Raw genomic sequence first — 19,991 nt, 5'->3', positions numbered from 1 at the left:
AGGAGAGGCCTATCCCACATCTAAAGAAACAAAGTTCAGGAGATGGCAATATTGATTATGCCCAAAGCAGGCTGTGAGCAGAGCAGTGTGTGAAGAGTTAACCCCACAGTTGGCTTGTTGATAGAAGTGAGTCTGGCTGAAGCCTACATGCCAAGGTCAGAGTAACTCACACCCAAATTCTTTTCCCACAACTAAAACCTTCTTACTAGAAGGACAATGTTCCAATTACAACCACATATTTTGTCTATTCTGTTCCTAATTTGAGAATGCTTTGTCTTGTCTTTTACACCCCTGCTTATATTAATTTCCATAGAAACTGCACGACTGTGCATCCTCACATGTAGTACTGCCCTTGCATGTAGCTCACCTTTACCCTAGTTGATTACTAATAAAAATCAGTGGCTTGGACTGGCCAGCGCCTTTGTTGGTTACACCAGTATTGGTCGTCCTGGTCCCCTACTTTTTGTCTCTCTTAGCTCTTTTAGTTTTTTTTTCCTCAGGCTTGCACTGAACACTGAGTAGGAGACTGGAGCCTAATGCAGAGATTTCCAGTAACATTTCAGAGGTCCCCAGTACAAAGCCAAGGAATCAGGAATTGATGAGAGGACATTTGAGTAGACAAAAGAACTAAATGCTTCCTACTAAAGAGGGAAAGACAAGAAAAGGGAATGTGGATATTTCTATGATTTCCAAAGATGCAGATAGGGAAACATGTTAGCCAAATCCCTTTATCCCCACTTTGTAACTTGGAAAGCTAGGTGATTAATTTAAGGAGTTACAATTTCACTCTTAAAGATAGTGCAGGTTAAAGATACAATTTCCAAAAGATTTAGAAAAATCCCCAGAAGGCAGATGTGGGGCCTGACACATAGAAGGTGCTTAAGAAATGTTTAGCTAAATGAATGATGGTTTGCAAAGTGAGCGTTGATAGTAGGGAAGGCTGAGTATGCACAAGAGGAGTTCTACCTTCCACTCACTTTTGCTGCAAACCTAAAACTGCTCTAAAAGATAAAGCCTTAATTTTACTTTATCTGTCTGTCTGTCTGCCATCTATTCATTTATTGGTGGTACTAAGTATTGAACCCAGGGCTACTCTACTACTGAGTTACATCCTCTGCTCTTAAAAACTATTTACTTTTTAAAAATTGGATTCTCTCTAAATTGCCCAGGCTAGCTTCAAACTTGCAGTCCTCCTACCCTAGCCTCTTTTTTTTTTTGGTTCCAGGGATCGAACTTGGGTCCTTGCGCTTGTGAGGCAGGTGGCGGAACCACTGAGCTAAATCTCCGGCCCTCTAGCCTCTTTTTTAAATTTTTATTTATTTTTTGGTACCAGGGATCAAACTTGGGACCTTGCACCTGCAAGGCAGGCTAAATCCCAGCCCTTCCCTAGCCTCTTGAGTGGCTGGGATTATAAGTGTGTACCACCATACTCAACTCTAAAGTCTATTTGGGGGGGTACCAGGGATCGAACTCAGGACCTTGTGCTTGCCAAGCAGGTGCAATGCCACTGAGCTAAATCCCCAGCTCTCTAAAGTCTATTTTTTTTTTTTTGGTACTGGGGGATTGAACTTAGGACCTTGTGCTTGCGAGGTAGGCGGTAGAACCACTGAGCTAAATCCCCAGCCCTAAAGTCTATTTTTTAAAAAAGAAAGAAAAAGGAATTTCTTCCCTGTCTTATGGCTAGGATGTATTTGAGTGTGTGTGCATTGCTAGGGATTGAATCTAGGACCCTTGCATCCTATACAAGCACTCTACCACTGAGCTACATCCCAGCCCTTTTAACTTTTTTATTTTGAGACAGAGTCTTACTAAGTTGCCCAGGCTGCTCTCAAATTTGTGATCATCTTGCCTCAGCCTCTTAAGTAGCTGGGATTACAGGTGTGTGCCTCAATGCCTGGCCTACAACACATTAGAGATGCTTGGAGCTCAGGTAGCCATCTTAGACCATAAGGTAGAAGCTATTTGTCGTGGATGGCAGAGCAACAAAATGTAAGACTTGTCCCTGGTGAGTGAGAACTTAATCTGTTAACCCTGAACTACTTATCTGTGGACTTTTATATGAAAGAGAAACAAGTATCTCTTATCTGAGCCACTGCTTCCTGAGTATTCCATCACTTGTGACCAAACAATCTCTAACTGGTACAGGCAGGCAAGTCACCTTAATCACCTGCAAAATGTTCCCCAATGCCCTTGTCAGACAAAAATCAGGAAACAGCTGCCCAGCAAGCTACCATTCCTGTCCCTACTGCTCTTAGCAGTCAAGTTCACACAGCTATTCATTCATTCTTCATTCACTAAATCTGAGTGCCTGCTAGGTGTTCACACTCTGCATAAAAAAAGACACAATCCCATCTGCTAGAAGACAGAATAGATAAAAGTCTTAAAGACATAGGGGTAGGCAAGGACTTTCTGAACAGAACTCCAATAGCATAAGAAATAGTACCAAGAATCAACAAATGGGGTTATATCAAATTTGTTTCTGGACAGCAAAGGAAACAACCAACAGTAAAAAATAAGCTACAGAATGGGAAAAAATTTTGCCAGCCATTCCTTGAACGGAGGACTGACATCTAGAATTTATAAAGAACTCAAAAAAATTAGACCCTCTCAAAATAAAAGATCCAAAATTTGGGCAACTGAAATGAATAGACAGTTCACAGAAAATGTGCAAATGACCCATAAAATGCATCTCTGGCCACTAGAGGAATGCAAATTAACCAATATCTTTTTTTTTTGGTACCGGGGATCAAACTTGGGACCTTGCGCTTGTGAGGCAGGCGCTGGAACCATTGAGCTAGATCCCCAACCCTAGAGGGATGCAAATTAAAACAACACTGAGATCCCATCTTATTCCAGAAAGAATGGCTATCATGAAGAAATCAAATGAAGGCTTTGGGCGAAAAAGAACATTTCTACATTGTTGGTGGGAATGTAAACTAATACAAACAAATCAGTATGGAAATTCCTCATAAAACTAAAACTAGAAATTCCATTTGACCTATGTTCCTTTAGGTATCTTCTTGAAAGAGTTAAAGACATTACATTACCATGATACATACATACCCATGTTTATAGCAGCACAATTCATATCAGCTAACTCTTGAAAGCTGCCTATAGTCCATCAACAGGTGAACGGATAAAGAAAATGTGGTATTTATACATAATGGAGTACTACTATGCCATAAAGAAGGAAAAACAAATCAGAAACACAAGATTAAATATTAGATGGTCTCTCTTATATGAGAAATCCAAAATATAAATGAAGAGCAAAATAAAAGATAATAGGAAACAAAGAGAGAGATCTTTTCCAAGAAAAAAGGGGACCAAAGGATGAAGGAAGGGGGGAGTAAAGGGAAGGAAAGAGGATGAAGAATGAAGATGTGTTATATCCATGTATCAATGGCCCATAAGGAATGTATTCATTATATACTCCAAATATACTAATTAAAAAAAAAACCAATTTCAGCAGTGAGGAACAACAGCATCTGAGGAAAAAGAGCCACATAGACAGTGCAATGTGGGAAGCTGGGCGAGTTTCCTGGAGTCCAACAGGACAGCTTCCCCACATCTGACAGTAGGGCCGAGATGGGCAGCAAAGAGAGGAGCCTACTCTGTGAGGCTGGTGAGGAGCCTGGTACAGAGGCAGCCGGGGGAGACAGGCTTGCTCTGGGAGGGGGTCAAGGAGAGAAGCCAGTCCACACATCTGTGTGTTCATTCCAGCTGGCATTCCCGGTCCTCTTTCAACCGGAACTGGTGCCTGACACTGGGGACACAGGACACGGTGCCTGCCTTCGAGAAGCTCACAAACACACAGATTCAAGTGTCCAACAGGGCAGGGATTCAGGGGAGATCCCCCTTTTCAGGGAAATATCTGCAAATCATTCCCACAGAGGGAGAAGTGATCGGCAACATCTGCCCTGTGGTATGACAGGGTTCAAAGATTTAGGCTAAGAAAGTCAAGCTTTAGGGGGGATTTCAGACAGGGGCTGAGGAAGGGAAGGCATCTGAGGAAAGGCAGAGAGGGCTCCATGACTCTGTGACGACCGCTTGCTTGGTCAGGAGCTGAGATTCAGCCCTAGCCCCACCCCTCCAGACTACAACCCTGGGGCAACACTAGCCCAGCCGGTTCCTTAAGTCTCTTCTTCTTTAAAATAGGTTAAAAAAGAAGATAGTATGGGAAGAAATCCATTCTCTCACAGAATATCCTGCGGCTCCTGAGCTGGAAAGGCAGCATCACGGGGCAGAACTGGGCATCTGAAAACCTGAGTCTGAGTCGCTCTGAGGCTTGTTGATTCCCCTGTGCCAGATCAGCCTTGTTCCCTGTGCCTGAGCTGGCATAGGTCGGGGGTGTTATGGGTTGGATCCAGAACATCCCCCAAAGCCTCATGTGGGCACAGGCTTGGTTTTTGGAAGGTGAATGAATTGTGGGGGCAGACAGCTGACTTGCTGTTAGGAGGTAGGGACCAATGGGGGTCACGGGTATGTGACCTGGAAGGGTGCATCTCCCTTCCCGGCTCCTCCCTTGTCTCTCTGTTTCCTGACCACCATGGCTTGAGCGCCTTTTCCTCTGCTATGCCCCTCTGGCATTCTGTTTCTGCCTTGGAGCCAGCCAACCATGGACTAAAAACGTGAACCAAAATAAACCTCTCCTCTTTTAAACTGTAGGTGTTGGGTATTTTGTCCCAGTGATGAGAAAGGGGGGCAAGTAGATCTAAGACAGGGCGCGGAAGAAACCAGCCTCTGGGTCTGGAAGGCCCATCTAATCCCTGTCAGTGGTCCTCAAAATGGGTTCCCTGAATCAGCAGGGAACTTGTCAGAACTGTAAATTTTCCAGCAGAATCAGAGATGTAGGGGCCGAGGCCTAGCATCCCTTGGTTTAACAAGCTTCTAGCTGACTGTGATACACGCGAAAGTTTGGGAATCACTGGTCTAAATCCAGTATATCATCATGGCCAGAAGTGTCCACTGGCCCCAAACTACCTGGGTTGGAATTCCAGCTCCTCCACGCCCTCACTGTGTGACTTATCTATACCTCAGTTTCTCCTTTCATGGAACGGGGATGAGAACAGTTCCTACCACACAAGGTTAGTGGGGAGAGTAAATGAATTCACATAGGTAAAGTGCTTAAAATACAATTATTTGATAGCTAAAAAGGTTATCTATTTCAAAAGTGAATTTGGTTTAGGAATTTCTCTACTGTCTTTGGACTAATTAGACACACTTGCCCCGCCCCCCATCATCCTCTTTAGTAAGAAACGAGGACCACAGGCACAGAAGGACCACAGCAGAGCCCCTGCCATGGGGCAGTTCCCAAGGTCAAGATGTTACAATGCCCCTGCTCTGTGCCAGGCTGCCACTCTCTCCCGGCCCCCTCTGAAGTCAGTCAGCATCACCATGTTCATTGTGTGGGTGAAGATGCCAGAGAGGGAAGATGTCCAGGTCACACCACAATGAACAGTGGCAGAGCTGTGAGTAAAACCCAAGACTGGCCAAATCTGGGGCCCACGTTCTGTCCACATTACCAAGCGACCTGACAAAGCTTAGGGGCCTGGTTTTGGTGCTACAACTGGATCTGCCTCTGAAGCTCCATGCCAACTCACCAGCTCCATCATATCCTTCCCTGTGCCCTGGAATTAGGGGAGGGAGAAGGGAAAGACAGAGGGAGACTCGTCCAGAGGAGATGAGGCTGACAGCAGAGGGGAGCCTGACTACAACCCCTCCAAAGATCCTACTGACATGGAGACACGCATGCTCAGCTTGGCCCTGGAGAGGATTCCAGAACTCAGAGGTAGAAATTAGGAAGAGAGATTTCAACTCACAGAGAGGATGTTCCCAAGGAGGAATGAGCTCCCCACCAAAGTATTCAAGGGCTTCAGGTATATAGTGACTCAGGTGCTGCCTTTTGGATTGGAATTGAGGCCATCTAGATTTCTTTTAAAGCTATGAGTCAGTGGTTCCATTCAGGATCCCGGGCAGGTGGTAGGCAGAGATGGGTGAAATCCAGGCTATGGGGCACCTCTGAACTCAGAGGCCTATTGGGGTCCTTCAGGCAGCTCAGCCTGGCAGCCCCAGGACAAAGCCTAAATTCCAGCAGCTGGCAGTGCCCTTTGTGTCCCTCATCCTGCCCCAACACACACACGCATGCACACCATGCTCTGGCTCTCCAATTTGCAGTCTCTCTAGGCAAAAGACCACAAATGGCAGCCCTCAGCCCTGCCCAGCTGCCCTGCCTAGAAGGGCCTTCTGCATGACCGCTCCCCCTGCCCACTCCTGGCTCAAGATGCATCAATAGGACCCATTCTTCATTCCTGTGGTTTCTCAGTGCCAGCTGTGGTTACCATGACAACCCAACAAGTGGGCAGAGCTATTAGTACTAGGGCCTTGGGACATGCAGATTAAATTTCACTATTAGACATTCATTCCTTTGAACCATTTTCATATAGAGCATAGGCACCACTTTCATACTTCCCATGACCATTATGTCCATCATTAATCAACCACAGTATTTTTCGCACTGTCCCTGGATTTGAATCATTTCACTAAGACAAGCTGTCCAGGCAGCCTCTACCAATTACACTGCAGTTGGTACAGGAGATGGAAACAATTTCCTATCTTTGCTTTGAAACATGATGATGCTCCTTGGAGCCCTAAGTCATGGAATATTAGAGACGATCCAATGCTACCCCTTCATGACACAGACGATTACGTACTTTGAAACAAAGTTCAGACCAGTCTCTTGCCCTATGTCTCACTGGAAATGCAAACAAACTAAGGAAAAGATCCAAGTCGAAACCTGTACAGGACTTTCCAGCTTGTCACAGTGGACAGTTAACTTCATCATGACTGAAGATTCACACAATCCCAACGAGGGAGTCATTTTTGTTGCCATCTGGCTGATAAGTGCACCAGTGAGGATCAGAAAGGTGGAGAGTTGTCGAGCTTGCACAAGCCAGGAGGCAGAACTGCAATTCAAGCTGTTTAGCTCCCTTATTCCTTTCCAGCCTTGGGCCCAGACCTAGGGGGTCCCCAGAGTTCCTGCCAGGAACTTCAGACCAATTCCACATTCTCATGCTCAGCCGGCAAAGATTTGGATAGAGGGGAAAAAAGGGGGTGTCACAGATTCATCTGACCATATTCCAAAAACTCGTGCAGCTGTTAGGACCAATAGGACACAGACCTCTTTGAACACATTCTTGAATTCATGGCGGCTTTTTGTCCTTTCCCATATTTCTCAATCAGTCAATACCAACTGCTGTGGGAAGGTCTGTGAGACCTTCAAAGGGAGTTCTGTGAGGTGGGAATCTTGGCTCCTTTCATCTCTGACTGATGTTCAAGAAGAAAATTAAATTATATGTGCAATGAATTAAACATGATCATTAAGACAGGTTTTTAAAATGTGCAAACCAAGTTACATTTAGAACATTAATAAGTGATACACAAAGTGCAAAAAAGCAGGGTTTCTCATTTCTAGTTCTAATAACTAATTTACAGGAAATGCAGAAGATCAGTAAATTCGCTCAACCACACCTGGTAGGCAACAATGAGCACAACAAGACTGTAGAATTGTGTACCAAGCCACCCAATTTAATTTCTTTTTGAGATGGGATCTCATTATGTAGCCCAGACTGGCCTTGAACTCATGATTCTTTTGCCTCAGTCTCCCAAGAAGCTTGGATTATTAGATAACAGGCATGCACCACCATGGCTGGCTTGTTACCCAGTTTCTTTTTCTTTTCTTTTCCCCTCCCTCACTTCCTTCCTAGGTTTCTTCTTGGTACTAGGGAATGAACCCAGGACCTTTGCACTGAGCTACATCTTCTGGCTGCTATGCAGTTTCTTTCTTCCTTTTTCACTACCCAGTTTCTTTAACAAGTAAACTACAAAAAAAAAAAAAAAAAAAAAAAATGCCAGTGACATGCTTGTATTCCCAGCACTCTGGAAAGGTGGCAGGAGGACTATAAATTTGAGCCCAGCCTGGGCAACTTAGACTCTGACTCAAAAGAAAAAAGAAACTTTTAAAGGGCTGAGTGGGCCAGGGATGTAGCTCAGTGGTACAGTGCCTGCCTGGCAAGTGTGAGGCCCTGAGTTCGATTTCTGGTACTGGGGGAAAAAAAGGGCTGGGAATACAGCTCAGTGTGAAGGGCCCCTGGGTGTAACCCCCAGTAAAAACTTCTGTTCTGCCTTCCTTCCTTCCATGTAGTGCTGCGGATGGAACCTAGGGCCTCATACATGCTAGGCGAGTGGTCTACCACTTGAGCTGAGCTGCACCACCAGCACTAGGAGGGAGAATCTTAAAAAAGTTATATTGCATATCATCAAATGACAATGCATGAATCTTACTTGAGTCCTGATTTTTTAAAAAATATCTGTAAAAAGTTAGGAAAATTGTAAGACAACTGAAAATTTGAAAGCTTGCTAATTGATGATTTAGGAATCTTTGTTAATGTTTTAGGGACCATAATAATGGTAATATTTATGTCAAAAAAGAAGTCCTGGGCCGGGGATTTAGCTCAGTGGCACTGTGCCTGTCTTGTAAGCGCAAGGTCATGAGTTTGATCCCCGGTACCAAAAAAAAAGAAGTCTTTACTGTCTAGAGATATACACTGAACTACTGAATGATGAAATCTATTTGGGATTTGTTTCAAAATAAGATGAGAAGTAGGAAAGCTGGTGGACTGAGGGCCAAGCAGGACTGGGTGATGAGTAAGTGGGGTTCACCATCCTGTTCTGTTTCTGTGAATATCCCAACTTCTCTGTAAGAGGAAAAAAGTCTGGGCTGGGGAATGAAAAAATAAGGTGGACAAAATATTGATAATTGTTTAAGGTGGGTGATTCTACCCTCATGTATGTTTGAAAATTTCTACAATATAAATTAATAAAAGAAGACAAAGGATTCTTATATTCAGAAAAGCTGGGAACTTCAGCACCAAGTTACCTGAAACTCATTTTGCCACTTCAGTACTGTACCATGGGCCAGTCCCTTTTCAATGGATGAATGGACATGGCTTTCAACAAGAACAATGGCATGGGACAGTGGGGTCTGGGACAGTCTGGCCTAGGTAAACAGGCCAAGGCCAAGGACAAAGGAGGCAGGAAGGGGCTAAGGCAGCATCTGCCCAAAAGGACCTTCTGGCTCAGGGGAGCCGCCAAATGCCATGACTGAACTGCAGAGGAAGAGCACAGGACGCCAGGTGCGGTGGCACAGCCTATAATCCCAGCTACTTGGGAGGCTGAGGCAGGAGAGTCAAAAGTTCAAGGCTAGGTGCCAGGGATTTAGCTCAGTGGTGCCACCGCCTGCCTCATAAGCACAAGGTCCTGAGTTTGATCCCTAGTACTAAAAAAAAAAGTTTAAGGCTAGCCTGGGTAACTTAGTAAGAGCCTGTATCAAGATTTTTTAAAAATTTTGGTGTTAGAGGGGTATTAGTGGGGATGTAGCTCAGTGGTAGAGCTGCTTGTGTAGCATGTGGAAGGTCCTGAGTTCAATCCTCAGTTCAGAAAGGAGAGAGAGAGAGAGACAGAGAGAGAGACAGAGAAAGAGACAGAGACGGGGGGCGGGGAGGAAAGAGGGAGGAAGAAAGGAAAGGAAGGAAGGAAAAAAGGATGGAAGAAAAGAGAAGGGGAAGGGAAAGGGAAGAGAAGGAAGGAATGAAGGAAGGAAAGAATAGAGGGAGGGAGGGAAAAATGAGCAAGCAGGATATAGAGTGAGGAGACCGAATTCTCTGGCCCAACTTTTCACCAGCACCATGACCCTGAGCAAGTTCCCACCTTCTCTGAGCTGTGGGCTTCCACCTACAAAATAAGAATGACAGTCACTGCTGCTCCAGCCACCCCCACTGAAAGGGGAATCATAAAACTGGGAGTGTTAGCAGGTGTGGTAGCACACATCTGTGATTCCAGCACTTGGGAGGCTAAGGCAGGAGGATTACACACAAGTTCAAGGCCAGCCTGAATTAATGAGACCTTGTCTCAATGAATGAATGAATGAATGAACAAATAAATAAATGAGCAATTTTTGTGGCCCATGCAAATGTAAGCTGTCCTGTCTAAGCCATGCTCTAACTTTGGTTTCTCTCACCCACTTACCCAACCTCAATGGAAGCCAGGGAACTCCCTAGGGAAAGGAGCGATAAAGGGTGGGCCCAAGAAGTCTCCTAGCTAGTGTCTCACCTCTGGAGCAACCTCAGCTCAGTCTATTCCCTCAGGTGACCCAGGGCCCCTGATTAGCTGTGTAATCTCAAATGTGCCCACCTGCCCCTCTTCATCCTGGTGGGGCAGAGGAAGGCACTGGGGTAAAGTCCTTCATAGTTCCAGCTGAGCGCCTGGTTGTCCTCCAGGCCTGAGCAGGTGCTGGGGACATCGGATGTCAGGCTTGGTCTTTGCCTCAGGTGCTCACAGCCCAGTGGGGTAGATGTGACACAGATGAGGTGCTTGCTGAGGGCCAAAGAAGCTGTGGCCAACCTGGGAGCAGGGGAGAAGCACCCTTGCTCCCCATGGCTGCTGGAGTGAAACGATGCTCCTTTGGCACCTGAGAAACAAGGACACCTTAGTCAAGCAAAGCAAGGAAGGGGAAGATGATGTAGGGGAGCAGAGGCAAAGTCCCCAGGGCAGAAGCCCTCAGCACATCTGCCCTACAGCCAAGGGCCTGTAGAGGAGACACTCACAGGGCTGGTGTAGAAGTGTGAGCCCCGGAATGACCAGAGGGGAGAGCACACTAATAGTAATGAGAGAGCTGGGGCTCCCGCCTCACTGCTGTGCACCAGCACCTGACCCACTTAATATTATTTCAGAGCATCCTTTCAGATGAGGAAATTGAGGCCCAGGGAAGTTACAACATGTGCCCAAGCTCATACAACCAGTCAGTGGTGGAACCTAAACTCATGCCCAGGCAGCCAGGCCCCAGGGCTGAGTTCTTAACCAAACCTTGAAGATTTATCCTGCAAGTGGTGGGTGCTCCTGGAGGGCTCTACAGGACAGAGGTGACTTGACAAATTCCTGTGGTGGTGAGTTTCACTCAGGCCCAGCTGCAGATCCATGTCCAGGCAGGACATGGGTGTGCAGCCTTGTCCCTGGGGCAGGACAGGGTGATGGGGCACACAGCCCGGCACTGGCTTGGAGCAGCAGATCATCCAATAGGAAGCCTCAGAAAAGAGTCTATATCCGCCTCACCCACTGCCCCACTTAGGGAGCGCTTGCTCTGGGGCAGGAGCTCTCTGTTTGGGCCTCACTATTCTTCCCAGCAAACCTAAGAGGTGGTCATTATCCTCCCACTTCCCAGAGAGGAAGCTGAGGCTGGGCCATCGGCTCAAGGCCAGGTGGGAAGCTCCAGGAAGTACAGTGGCCTGGGCCTCCTCCAGAGCCCTCTCTTATTACCACGCTACAGCCAACCCACTCCTTGGAGCCCCAGCCATCTTTTCTAACAAGGGCCCAGCTATTATCAGCGGGCGTCTTCACAGGAGATGCAGAAACATCTTCAGGAAATGGCCTTCCAACACACACAGCCCAAGGATGTGAGACCAGGAGCCCTGGAGTGGGAGGTGGTGTGGACAGGGTGCTGAATTTCTAGCCTGTTTCTGCCAAACTCCTTCCTCCTGCACCTCAGTTTCCCCACCTGAACAATTTAGAACAGACAGACATGAGCTGTAAATCCTACTCCAAGTGGAAGCTTGGGGACTCAGACATGGGGTTTACAACACCTTGCAAGGCTGCTCCAGCCCTGACCACTGGCAGGAGCAGAGTCTGCAAATGGTTTGCATCTGGAGAACCCCCACGCCCAGCGCCTGAGCATTCCCAGATGCCCCTCTGCCTCTCCACCCAAAGGTGGGCCCTGGTCCTGCCTATCACAGCCCCCAAGTGGCTGCACTGCAAGGCGTGGGAGCCAGGACTGGGGCTGCCCAGCTGTGCCCCAGCCCCAAGGGTGGCCTTGCCTGCCTCCTTCCCTTGCTGGGCCCTTGGCTTCTAGATTACTCCTTGGAATGAAGAGGCTGGGCGGTGACAGGGAAGGCTCCTACCAGCTCTGACATTTATTATTTCAGGATCCCTTGGCCTCTGGCTGTTTTCCTTCCTGCCCTGCTAGCACCCGTGCCGGGCCATGCGCCCCATGGTGGGGCCTCCGCAGACTGTCCCAGCCTGGGCACCTGTCCAGGCTTGCTGGCTCAGCCCCACCACTGTCCCTGGCAGGGGGTGGGCAGCAGAGAGGAGGAGGAGTGGCAGGAAGGGAGCGGTGGCCTCAGCTATGCTGAGGCCTCTGCAAACCCCAAGTTTCCTGGCTGGGATTTTCCTCAGGAGACTGCTCGGCAGTGATGAGCTAAGAGAGCAAGAACTCCGATGGGCTGATGGCCGAAGATTCCCAAAGATTCCTGCCAGACCCCTGGCCAAAAGCCCTGAATTCCACCTAGCCCTGAAGGAGACTGCCTGCTAGGACGGAGCAGCCCAGGGTCTGGTCCCTGCCACTGTCGGGGCTACCATGTTGGTCAGGATGGGACGGCCCCCCCCCGCCCCTGGGACTTGCCACCCATTGCTAACAGCTTGCACACCAGCCTGTGGGACTCTTCTCAATTTCCTGACTGTGCTAAGCTGTGAGCAGCTGCCAGACCTTTGGTCATGCCGCCTTCTCTGCCTGGAGGACTCTTCTCCACTCTGACTAGCAAACACTGCATCTTTCCTGACTCAGCTTATCAATCACTCCCTCCCGACCACAGCAGAACTGAGCCCACTGTCGGCTTTTATCAGAGCACCTGAGACACTGTTTACCACACACGTCTGACAGGGGTTTGCCTCATCTGCCCCGGTGTTTGTAGCACCCAGCACAGGGTCCAGCACAAGGGTGTCCATAAAGACTTGTGGGAAGAATGAGTGAACATTATTAGCAAGGCCCTGTGGGGATACAGAAAAAGCAGCAGGGGTTAAGAATCCAGCTTTTATTGCATACTGTCCTGAGGTGCAAATTCTAGTTCTAGCATTTTTAGCTGTGTGACCTGACACACATGACTTAGCTGCTCTGAGCCTCTATTTCCCCCTCTGTCAAAAAGGATAATAGAGGACTGATCTGGATTGGACAGTTAAGCACCTATCTGGGTACGCGCCACTAGGCTCCACAGTAGCCGATCCTGCCCAGCACTTGCCTCCTCTGTATGCCCAGGCTGCCTAGGGGAATCACATGCAGTGGTTTAAAAAGAAAAAAAAAGGATGTCAGGGTCTCACTTGAGACCTGTTAAGTCAGAGGCCCTGGGGATGGGTGGGGGAACCAGATGTCACCAGCAGAGTGAGCAGTGGGGCCAACAGCACAAGTCCAAATCCTGGCTCTATCACTTACCCCGAGTGAAGTTGCCAGATTTCTCAAAAATAAATACAGAACATTCAGTTATTTGGATTTTGGATGGTCAATGAATAACTTTTAGGTTAAGTACATCCCAAATATTGCGCAGAAATCCTGGATGTCATTTGGCAACCCAACTTACTAGGTCACTTTACCTCGAGCTGCCTTAAGTTACCTTATGTGGAGGTTATGTGAGTTAACATAAGGAAAATGCTTACAACACTGCTGCTATTCCCGTTTTTATTGCTTTTAAAGCAACCCAAACAACATGCGTGAACTTTGAAAACATTATGTTAAGTGACAGAAACCAGACACAGAAAGCCATGTATTGTGAGCTGCTTTGTATGAAGTGTCCAGAACAGAGAAACCCACAGAGACAGAAAGTTGCTGGGGCTTGAAAAGGGGGAATAGGGGGTAATTGAGTTCAGGGTTCCTTGTTGGGGTGCTGGGAGTGTTCTGAAACTAGCTAGTAGTGATGATTGCACAACATTATGAAGACACTAAAGGGCACTAAATTGTATGTTTTTAAATGGTTAAATATTATGTTATGTGAATTTTATCTCAGTGTTTAAAAAATCTACCTAAATGCAACCCAGGGGATTGCAATGTGCAGCCAGGAACTTCTGAGTAAGCTCTTAGCAAATGTTTGATGAAAACGAGTGGATGGGAGAGCAAAGGGCAGACCTGAGGGGAGATCCTGCCTCATTCACACCCAGGCTCAGTCTTCATTCCTGGACACCTCCAAGGTACATGCTTTGGAGCCCAGACTGCACAGATAATTTTACTGCTCACTTATAGTAACTGTCTCATCTCTGTTGCAATTATTCTCCCTTTTCTCTGTATGGTTCCTGATCTCTCTAACCACCCTGTGTGCAGGCTTGCTTATGTTTTCAGTAAAAATAAATTTTAAAAATTATTCAGTACCTGGTATGTGGTATGTACCAGGTATATGACAGGTGCCTTATATGTAATCCCCTTGAGCAAATCTATAAAAGAGTTATCCTCTCTGACTTACAGATGGAGAAACCAAGATTCAGAAAGGTTATTTGCCCAAGGTCACACAGCCAACAGGAATTCACCCACTTCTGTCTGGCTTCAGTAACCAGCCCCTGGTCACAGAATTCAGCCACATCTGGGTATGCAGTGGGCTGTCAGTCAGCTCTTCTCTGGCAGAGTCCTCCTCTGAAATGGGGACCTTGTCTGGTCACCTCCATGCCCGCAGTCGCTGCCTCTGTACATAGCAGGCGCTCTGTAAATATGGTTTAATGGATGACTGACCCCAAATGGCCTACAATAATAGCTTACCAGCACTGTTTTCACTCTGACTGCTCATCAGAGTCACCTGGGAACTGCTGGGACACTCACTTGCTCAGACCTCACTGCTGGGAGATTCTGATTCCTAAGGCTCAGGGTGGAGCCTGAGGCATCTGAGGCTTTAAAAAGCTCAGTCAAAGTCTAAAACCAGCCTAGTCAGTGAACCTTCAGCAGCTGCTCCCTGCTCAGGCTCTGAGCCCTCTAAGCATTCCCATGGCCTGCCTTCATCCGTGGAGCCTCTCACTGTGCAGGGTGGGAGTGTGTGTGTGCGTGTGTGTGCGTGTGTGTGTGTGTGTGTGCGCGCACGCGTGCACTCACTGTCTCAGGTGGTCTGCCCAAGAGAAAATGGCACAAAAATCTGTTCCTAATGTCACCAACAACCTCTATATTGCCACAGCCAGGGACACTCTCTTTATCTTTCTTTCCTTTTCTAAAAAAAAAAAAAATTTTTTTTTTGAGACCAGGTTCTCATTAAATCACTAAATTGCCCAGAGTGGGCTTGACCTTGCAATCTTCCTCCCTCAGCCTCCCAGAGTGCTGGGATTACAGGCACGGCCCACCACACCTATCTCTCATTTTCTTATTTCACCTGAGAAGCACCTGGGCAGCTGAGCGTCAGTTGCTCCCCAGACATGCCTCCCAGAGGCAATCCACTCTTGATTTCCTTCCTTCTGCACTGGCAGGTCCTTCTCTGACTCCCTCATTCACAGAAAGTCCAACTGATAACCACAGTGAGGAAGGGCGAGAATGGTGGTGGTGTGAGAGCCTTCTGGCTTGTTCAAAATTACAGAGGGATGCTGGGAAGGGGACTCTGGAGACCAGCCTGGGAGAGGCATGAGTGTAGTCTAAGTGAAACTGGCAAGCGAGCAGCTGGACATGAGACTCTGAGCTAGAGGTACAAATGTATGAGTCACCTAGAGGAGGGAGGTGACACAAGCTATGGGTGTGGATGAGACAGCCTGCAGAATGAGGCTAGAGGTGGAGAGGTAGGACCCAGGACCAAACCTTCAGAAAGGCCTTGACAAGGAGGATGAGCTTTCCTGCCACTTGGTACAACATTTCTAATAGGTAATTTCTAACCTATTTGTTTACTTGATTCCTGTCTGTCTTCCCCAAGAAGACTGTAAACTGGAAGGGCAGGGCCTGCATCTCTTTTACTGAGCAATGTGCCTGCCCAGTGCCCAACAGGGCCTGGCATGCTGCTATGGCCCTCGGCAGAGCCAGCTTCATCCACTCCTTGGACAATATGACTGGTTTGTCAGTCTCTACTGCCCATTAAAAAGTCCAAATGCCTAACTGGCATTCAAGGACCTCCAAGTCTTGCTGCACCCCCTAAGCATTCCGAGCCATCCTTTCAATTCTCTTCCACCCAAGCTTTGCCAGCTACGGTTCATGTACTTGTGGGAATCCATGCAAATGCTCTAAAGCAGGGAGGTACAACACAGGATGGGCACAGCACTTCTCCCTGTAGCCGAGAGGATGCCAAGTGGAGAGGAACTTCTTTTTCCTGAGATGTGGCCCCTGCCACCTGGTCAGGTTCTGTGGCCATGTTTACCCTGCCTCAGCCTGTCTCTCCATGACCTTTGCTGATGAAACCAGGGGTGGAGACCCAGCTTCTGAAACCAATCCAGAAGCAGGGCTGGGTTGTCAGCCTTTGCCAGGAACTTGGAAGTGGGACAGGAGACTGGCTCGGTTACCTTTAGACACTGGACCAGTGAGGTCACATGAATGTAGAAGCTGAAGCTACACTGTGGGGCCTGTGCAATGACAGGGAAGCAAAAGCATGGATCAGGAGTGCAGAGGGAAACAGAAGCCAGAGAGCAAGAGTGCTGAAGGAGCCACCTTACTCCTGAAGAGGCCCGGCCTGGAGGTCCAGGCCCTGGGAGGTCCACCTGTACTTCCTGCTCTTTGAGTCTACAAGGCAATGAGAATTCTTTAAAACAAATTTCCCTTCAACAGAAACAAGTTTGAGAGCCAGGGATTTAGCTCAGTGGCACCACGCCTGCTTCTCAAGCACAAGGTCGTGAATTTGATTTCTGGTACCAAAAAAAAAAGAAACAAGTTTGAGAATGTTTATGGTTCTTGCAAAAAATCTCTAGGATTACATAATTTTCCAAAAAAAAAATAGAGTCCTATTCTGAAGCCAACTGTAAAATTCACATGAATATTAAAAATTAAGAATGAAGGGCCGGGGATTTAGCTCAGTGGTTTCGCCGCCTGCTGCGCAAGCGCAAGGACCCAAGTTTGATCCCTGGTACCAAAAAAAAAAAAAACCCAAGAATGAAATACTTTTTATAGCAAGATTTTAGAAAGCAAGAATCACAAAGGAAAAGATAAATTTGACCCCAACAAAATTCAAGCTGTCCATTATAAGACATGATACCAATTTAGATAAACATTTCCCTAAGCACACCCCTCACCTCACCGATAATAGTTTTTCTCTGAGGACATACATTGGGAACAGGCACGACAGGCTGATTTCTATGTTAAAGGTCCCTCAGCCTGGATATTCAAGTCTCCTGTGACTTGCCCAGAGTCCTTCCCTACAGGCTGCTAAGAAAGGCTGCAAGTCCTAGGACAGGGTCTCTATCACTTCCAGAAAACCAGCTGGAATTGGAAGACTTTGTTTAAGAATCAGCTGCACAGCTGCACTTTGAGTCAGCCACATGGCCCCAGTGGCTGGGGATGAGTTAGTCGTGCTTGGGTAGGTGGGGGTGTCAGAGGTGTCACAGCATCAAACTACATGTAAGCATGATATAACAACAACATACAAACACAAATGCAAAACCAAACAGGAAACCTCAGGAAAGTCTAATCCAAAGGCAGATTCTTAACTTTTAGGGCAATGACTTACTGGGTTCCTGATATGCTCCCTCCTACAAGTCTGAAGAGAAAGGCCATGTTTGAGAACCCCAAAGCTTTCTGTTGCAAAACTGAACCCCTGTAAGCAACAGAGGTCTGAAGGCCAAAGGAAACTGAGTTTTGTCTGGCCTGAATTAGAGCAAAGCAGAGCCCTGACCAGAGCCTGCTGGGCTTCCTGACCCATTCTGGGTCCCCTCCCCCAGCACGAAGTGCTCACATACACAAAGCCAGGCAAGGCCAGATGCATGGCATAAATGGACATTTCTGCCCACAGAGAAAGGTTCACACTGAGGCCCCTTCTGCTGATTTAACATTCAAATGAACAACCTGAAGAGGGTGAACCATGAAAGTCCTAAGAGTGCGGTTGGCACTGAGCTCTTCCTAGTCATGAAATTCGAGGCCATGAAGACAAACCCCAAGAAACTCTTCTCAGGATGAGGCTGTGTGGCAGTGTTTCCCTATGAGGCCCCAAGTAAAATATCCACATTCACAGGCAGTGGACTCTAGACCACTGATTCTGCTTGAGGAAGAAACTCCAACCCCACTGGCTGCTTATTTTTCATTAAAACATACTCCTACTATGCTGAAGAGAAATGAAGACCCAAGAGACCCACTCATTGTCTAATGAGGTCTCTCAATGAAACAGCAGTCATTCCACTTATCAAGATGCATGTTTTACACACATTGCTTCATGTATTACCATAGCCCTGTGAGGGAAACATTATCTCCATTCTACAGATGACAGATTAAGTCATTGTGGCCAAGATCACCCAGCTGGCAAATTCTGAACACAGCCAGACTCTGAACATTGGTTGGCCTCCTCCAAAGTTGATGCTCTTTGTACAATCGTCTATCATCTTTACAAAAAGAGACAAACAAGACTGCAGGGGAGAAGGAGAGCCATTTCTGAAGAGTATTATAACTAGAGTTTTGTTGTTTCGTTTTGTTTGAGACTGGCTTTGCTAAGTAGTTCGGACTCGCCTTGAACTCACAGCAATCGTCCTGCCTCAGCCTCCAGAGTGCTGGGATTACAGGCATGTGCCACCACACCTGGCAACTATGGTGTTTTGTATCTGGCATGCATAGGTGCCAAGAACAGTTATGGTGAAGGATGGGAGGCTCTGGTGCTAAATGTCGAAAATGCCACCTCAATTTGGGACATCCTCTGGAAGGGAGCTGCACAATCACATTAGTCTCCTCTGGCCCAAACCCACGGCATGTTTGCCCAAGAATATTCCCTGCAGAGGAGCCAGGGAAGCTGCAGCAAGTTCAGAGACAAGGAATGAACTCCAGTGAGCACGGGAATGGGGTGGGGCAGCCTGCAAGGGCAAAAGAAAAGGCCTGGGAGGCTTTGCCGGGAAACACTAAGAGGAGAGGGGAGGGAGAGGAGCCTATAAACTTGCCAACAGTCAGGCCAAGGTGAACCCCAGCTCCTGGCGCCTTCCCATTCGTATTCATTCCATAAGGCTGGCCAAGTCTCTGAACCAGCGGCCAGGGGGAGGGGCCTCCCTGCTGCCGGGGAGAAGTAAATTCGGACTGAGCCTACTTCTCAGAAGGAGAGTGGCTTGGGGGGCTCACTGGTGGAACTCCGAAGATGAAAACACAGAGCTGTTAGACGGGCAGGTCTCCCAGAGCATTTGGGGGATGTACCCTGACATGTGGAGGCTCTCATCGAGGTGACCTCGAGGGCCTTCACAAAGTCCCTCGGGCCCTCCACCACCTCTACCGTGAGGACCCGCAGACGCTGGAGATGCGCTCAGTTCGCACTGATCTAGAGAGGGGCGGGTTTCTGGGGCGCCGCGAAGGGCCACAGCAGCTCGGGTCACGCCTGGAAAGGTCAACGCCAGGCCCCGCGAAAGCCTCGGCCCCTCCCGCCTCGTCCCCTCACCTCCTCCCGCGCCAGCGCCGCCCCGCGACACCGGGGCATCTTGGCGGCGAAGGCGGCGGCCCCGGCCGCGGAGCTGAGGTCCTCGGCGGTGACTGCCAGGAACTCGGCGACGCTGAGCTGCTCGGGCATGGCGGACGCTGGGCTTGGGCACGGGGTCTGCTGGAGCTCGGCGTGGGGGGCTCTGCGCTGCTCTGAGCTATGCTGGCCTCAAAGCCCGCAGCGGGGGCCGTCCTGGCCTCCGCAGCCCCGCCCCCAAGAGCCCCCCAGCCCCGCCCCCGAGCCGCTCGCCAAACTTCTCGGCCCCGCCCTCAAGGGCTCTGACTCGGCCACGCCCTCAATTCCTTCGGTTCCCCCCCTCTAGGCCCCGCCCCAGGGGAGCCCAGGTCTCTCGCTTAACTCCTTGACCCCGCCCCCGTGGCCTAATCCGGAAGAGCCCGCCCCTCTCCTAACTGGTCGGCCACGCCCCCGAGACCGTGCCTCCTCCCAGCTTCGCCCCCCCTCCAGACTCCGCGGAAGCTGCTCCCGGCGCTTCGCCCCATAGCTTCCTCCTCGTCTGTACCCTTCCCTTCCACGCCTGTTGCCCCATCCGTGCGCCCCTTCTCAGTGCCGCTT

General features: G+C 48.5%; 1 protein-coding gene across 7 annotated transcripts in view; it reads right to left on the bottom strand.

The window, feature by feature from the left end:
* Positions 1 to 19,620, bottom strand: part of Asap3 (ArfGAP with SH3 domain, ankyrin repeat and PH domain 3) — a 41,473-nt gene extending 21,853 nt beyond the window's left edge. For 4 of the 7 annotated variants that reach the window (XM_021263038.2, XM_021263040.2, XM_021263042.2 and 1 more), the window contains exon 1: positions 19,380 to 19,619. In XM_021263038.2, the coding sequence (XP_021118697.2) occupies positions 19,380 to 19,508 (129 nt within the window). In that variant the 5' untranslated portion in view covers positions 19,509 to 19,619. Of the gene's footprint in view, positions 1 to 19,379 lie in introns of all 7 variants that reach the window. The other 3 variants (XM_004850554.3, XM_087215582.1, XM_021263041.2) reach the window with 2 other exon arrangements.
* Positions 19,621 to 19,991: the final 371 nt, after the last annotated feature.

Source organism: Heterocephalus glaber, unplaced genomic scaffold (genome assembly GCF_053883595.1).
Source record: "Heterocephalus glaber isolate CG9 unplaced genomic scaffold, H.glaber_assembly_v1.0 deba00001452, whole genome shotgun sequence".
In the NCBI taxonomy this organism is placed as follows: Eukaryota; Metazoa; Chordata; class Mammalia; order Rodentia; family Bathyergidae; genus Heterocephalus; species Heterocephalus glaber.
This window is presented reverse-complemented; position numbering and strand designations above follow the sequence as displayed.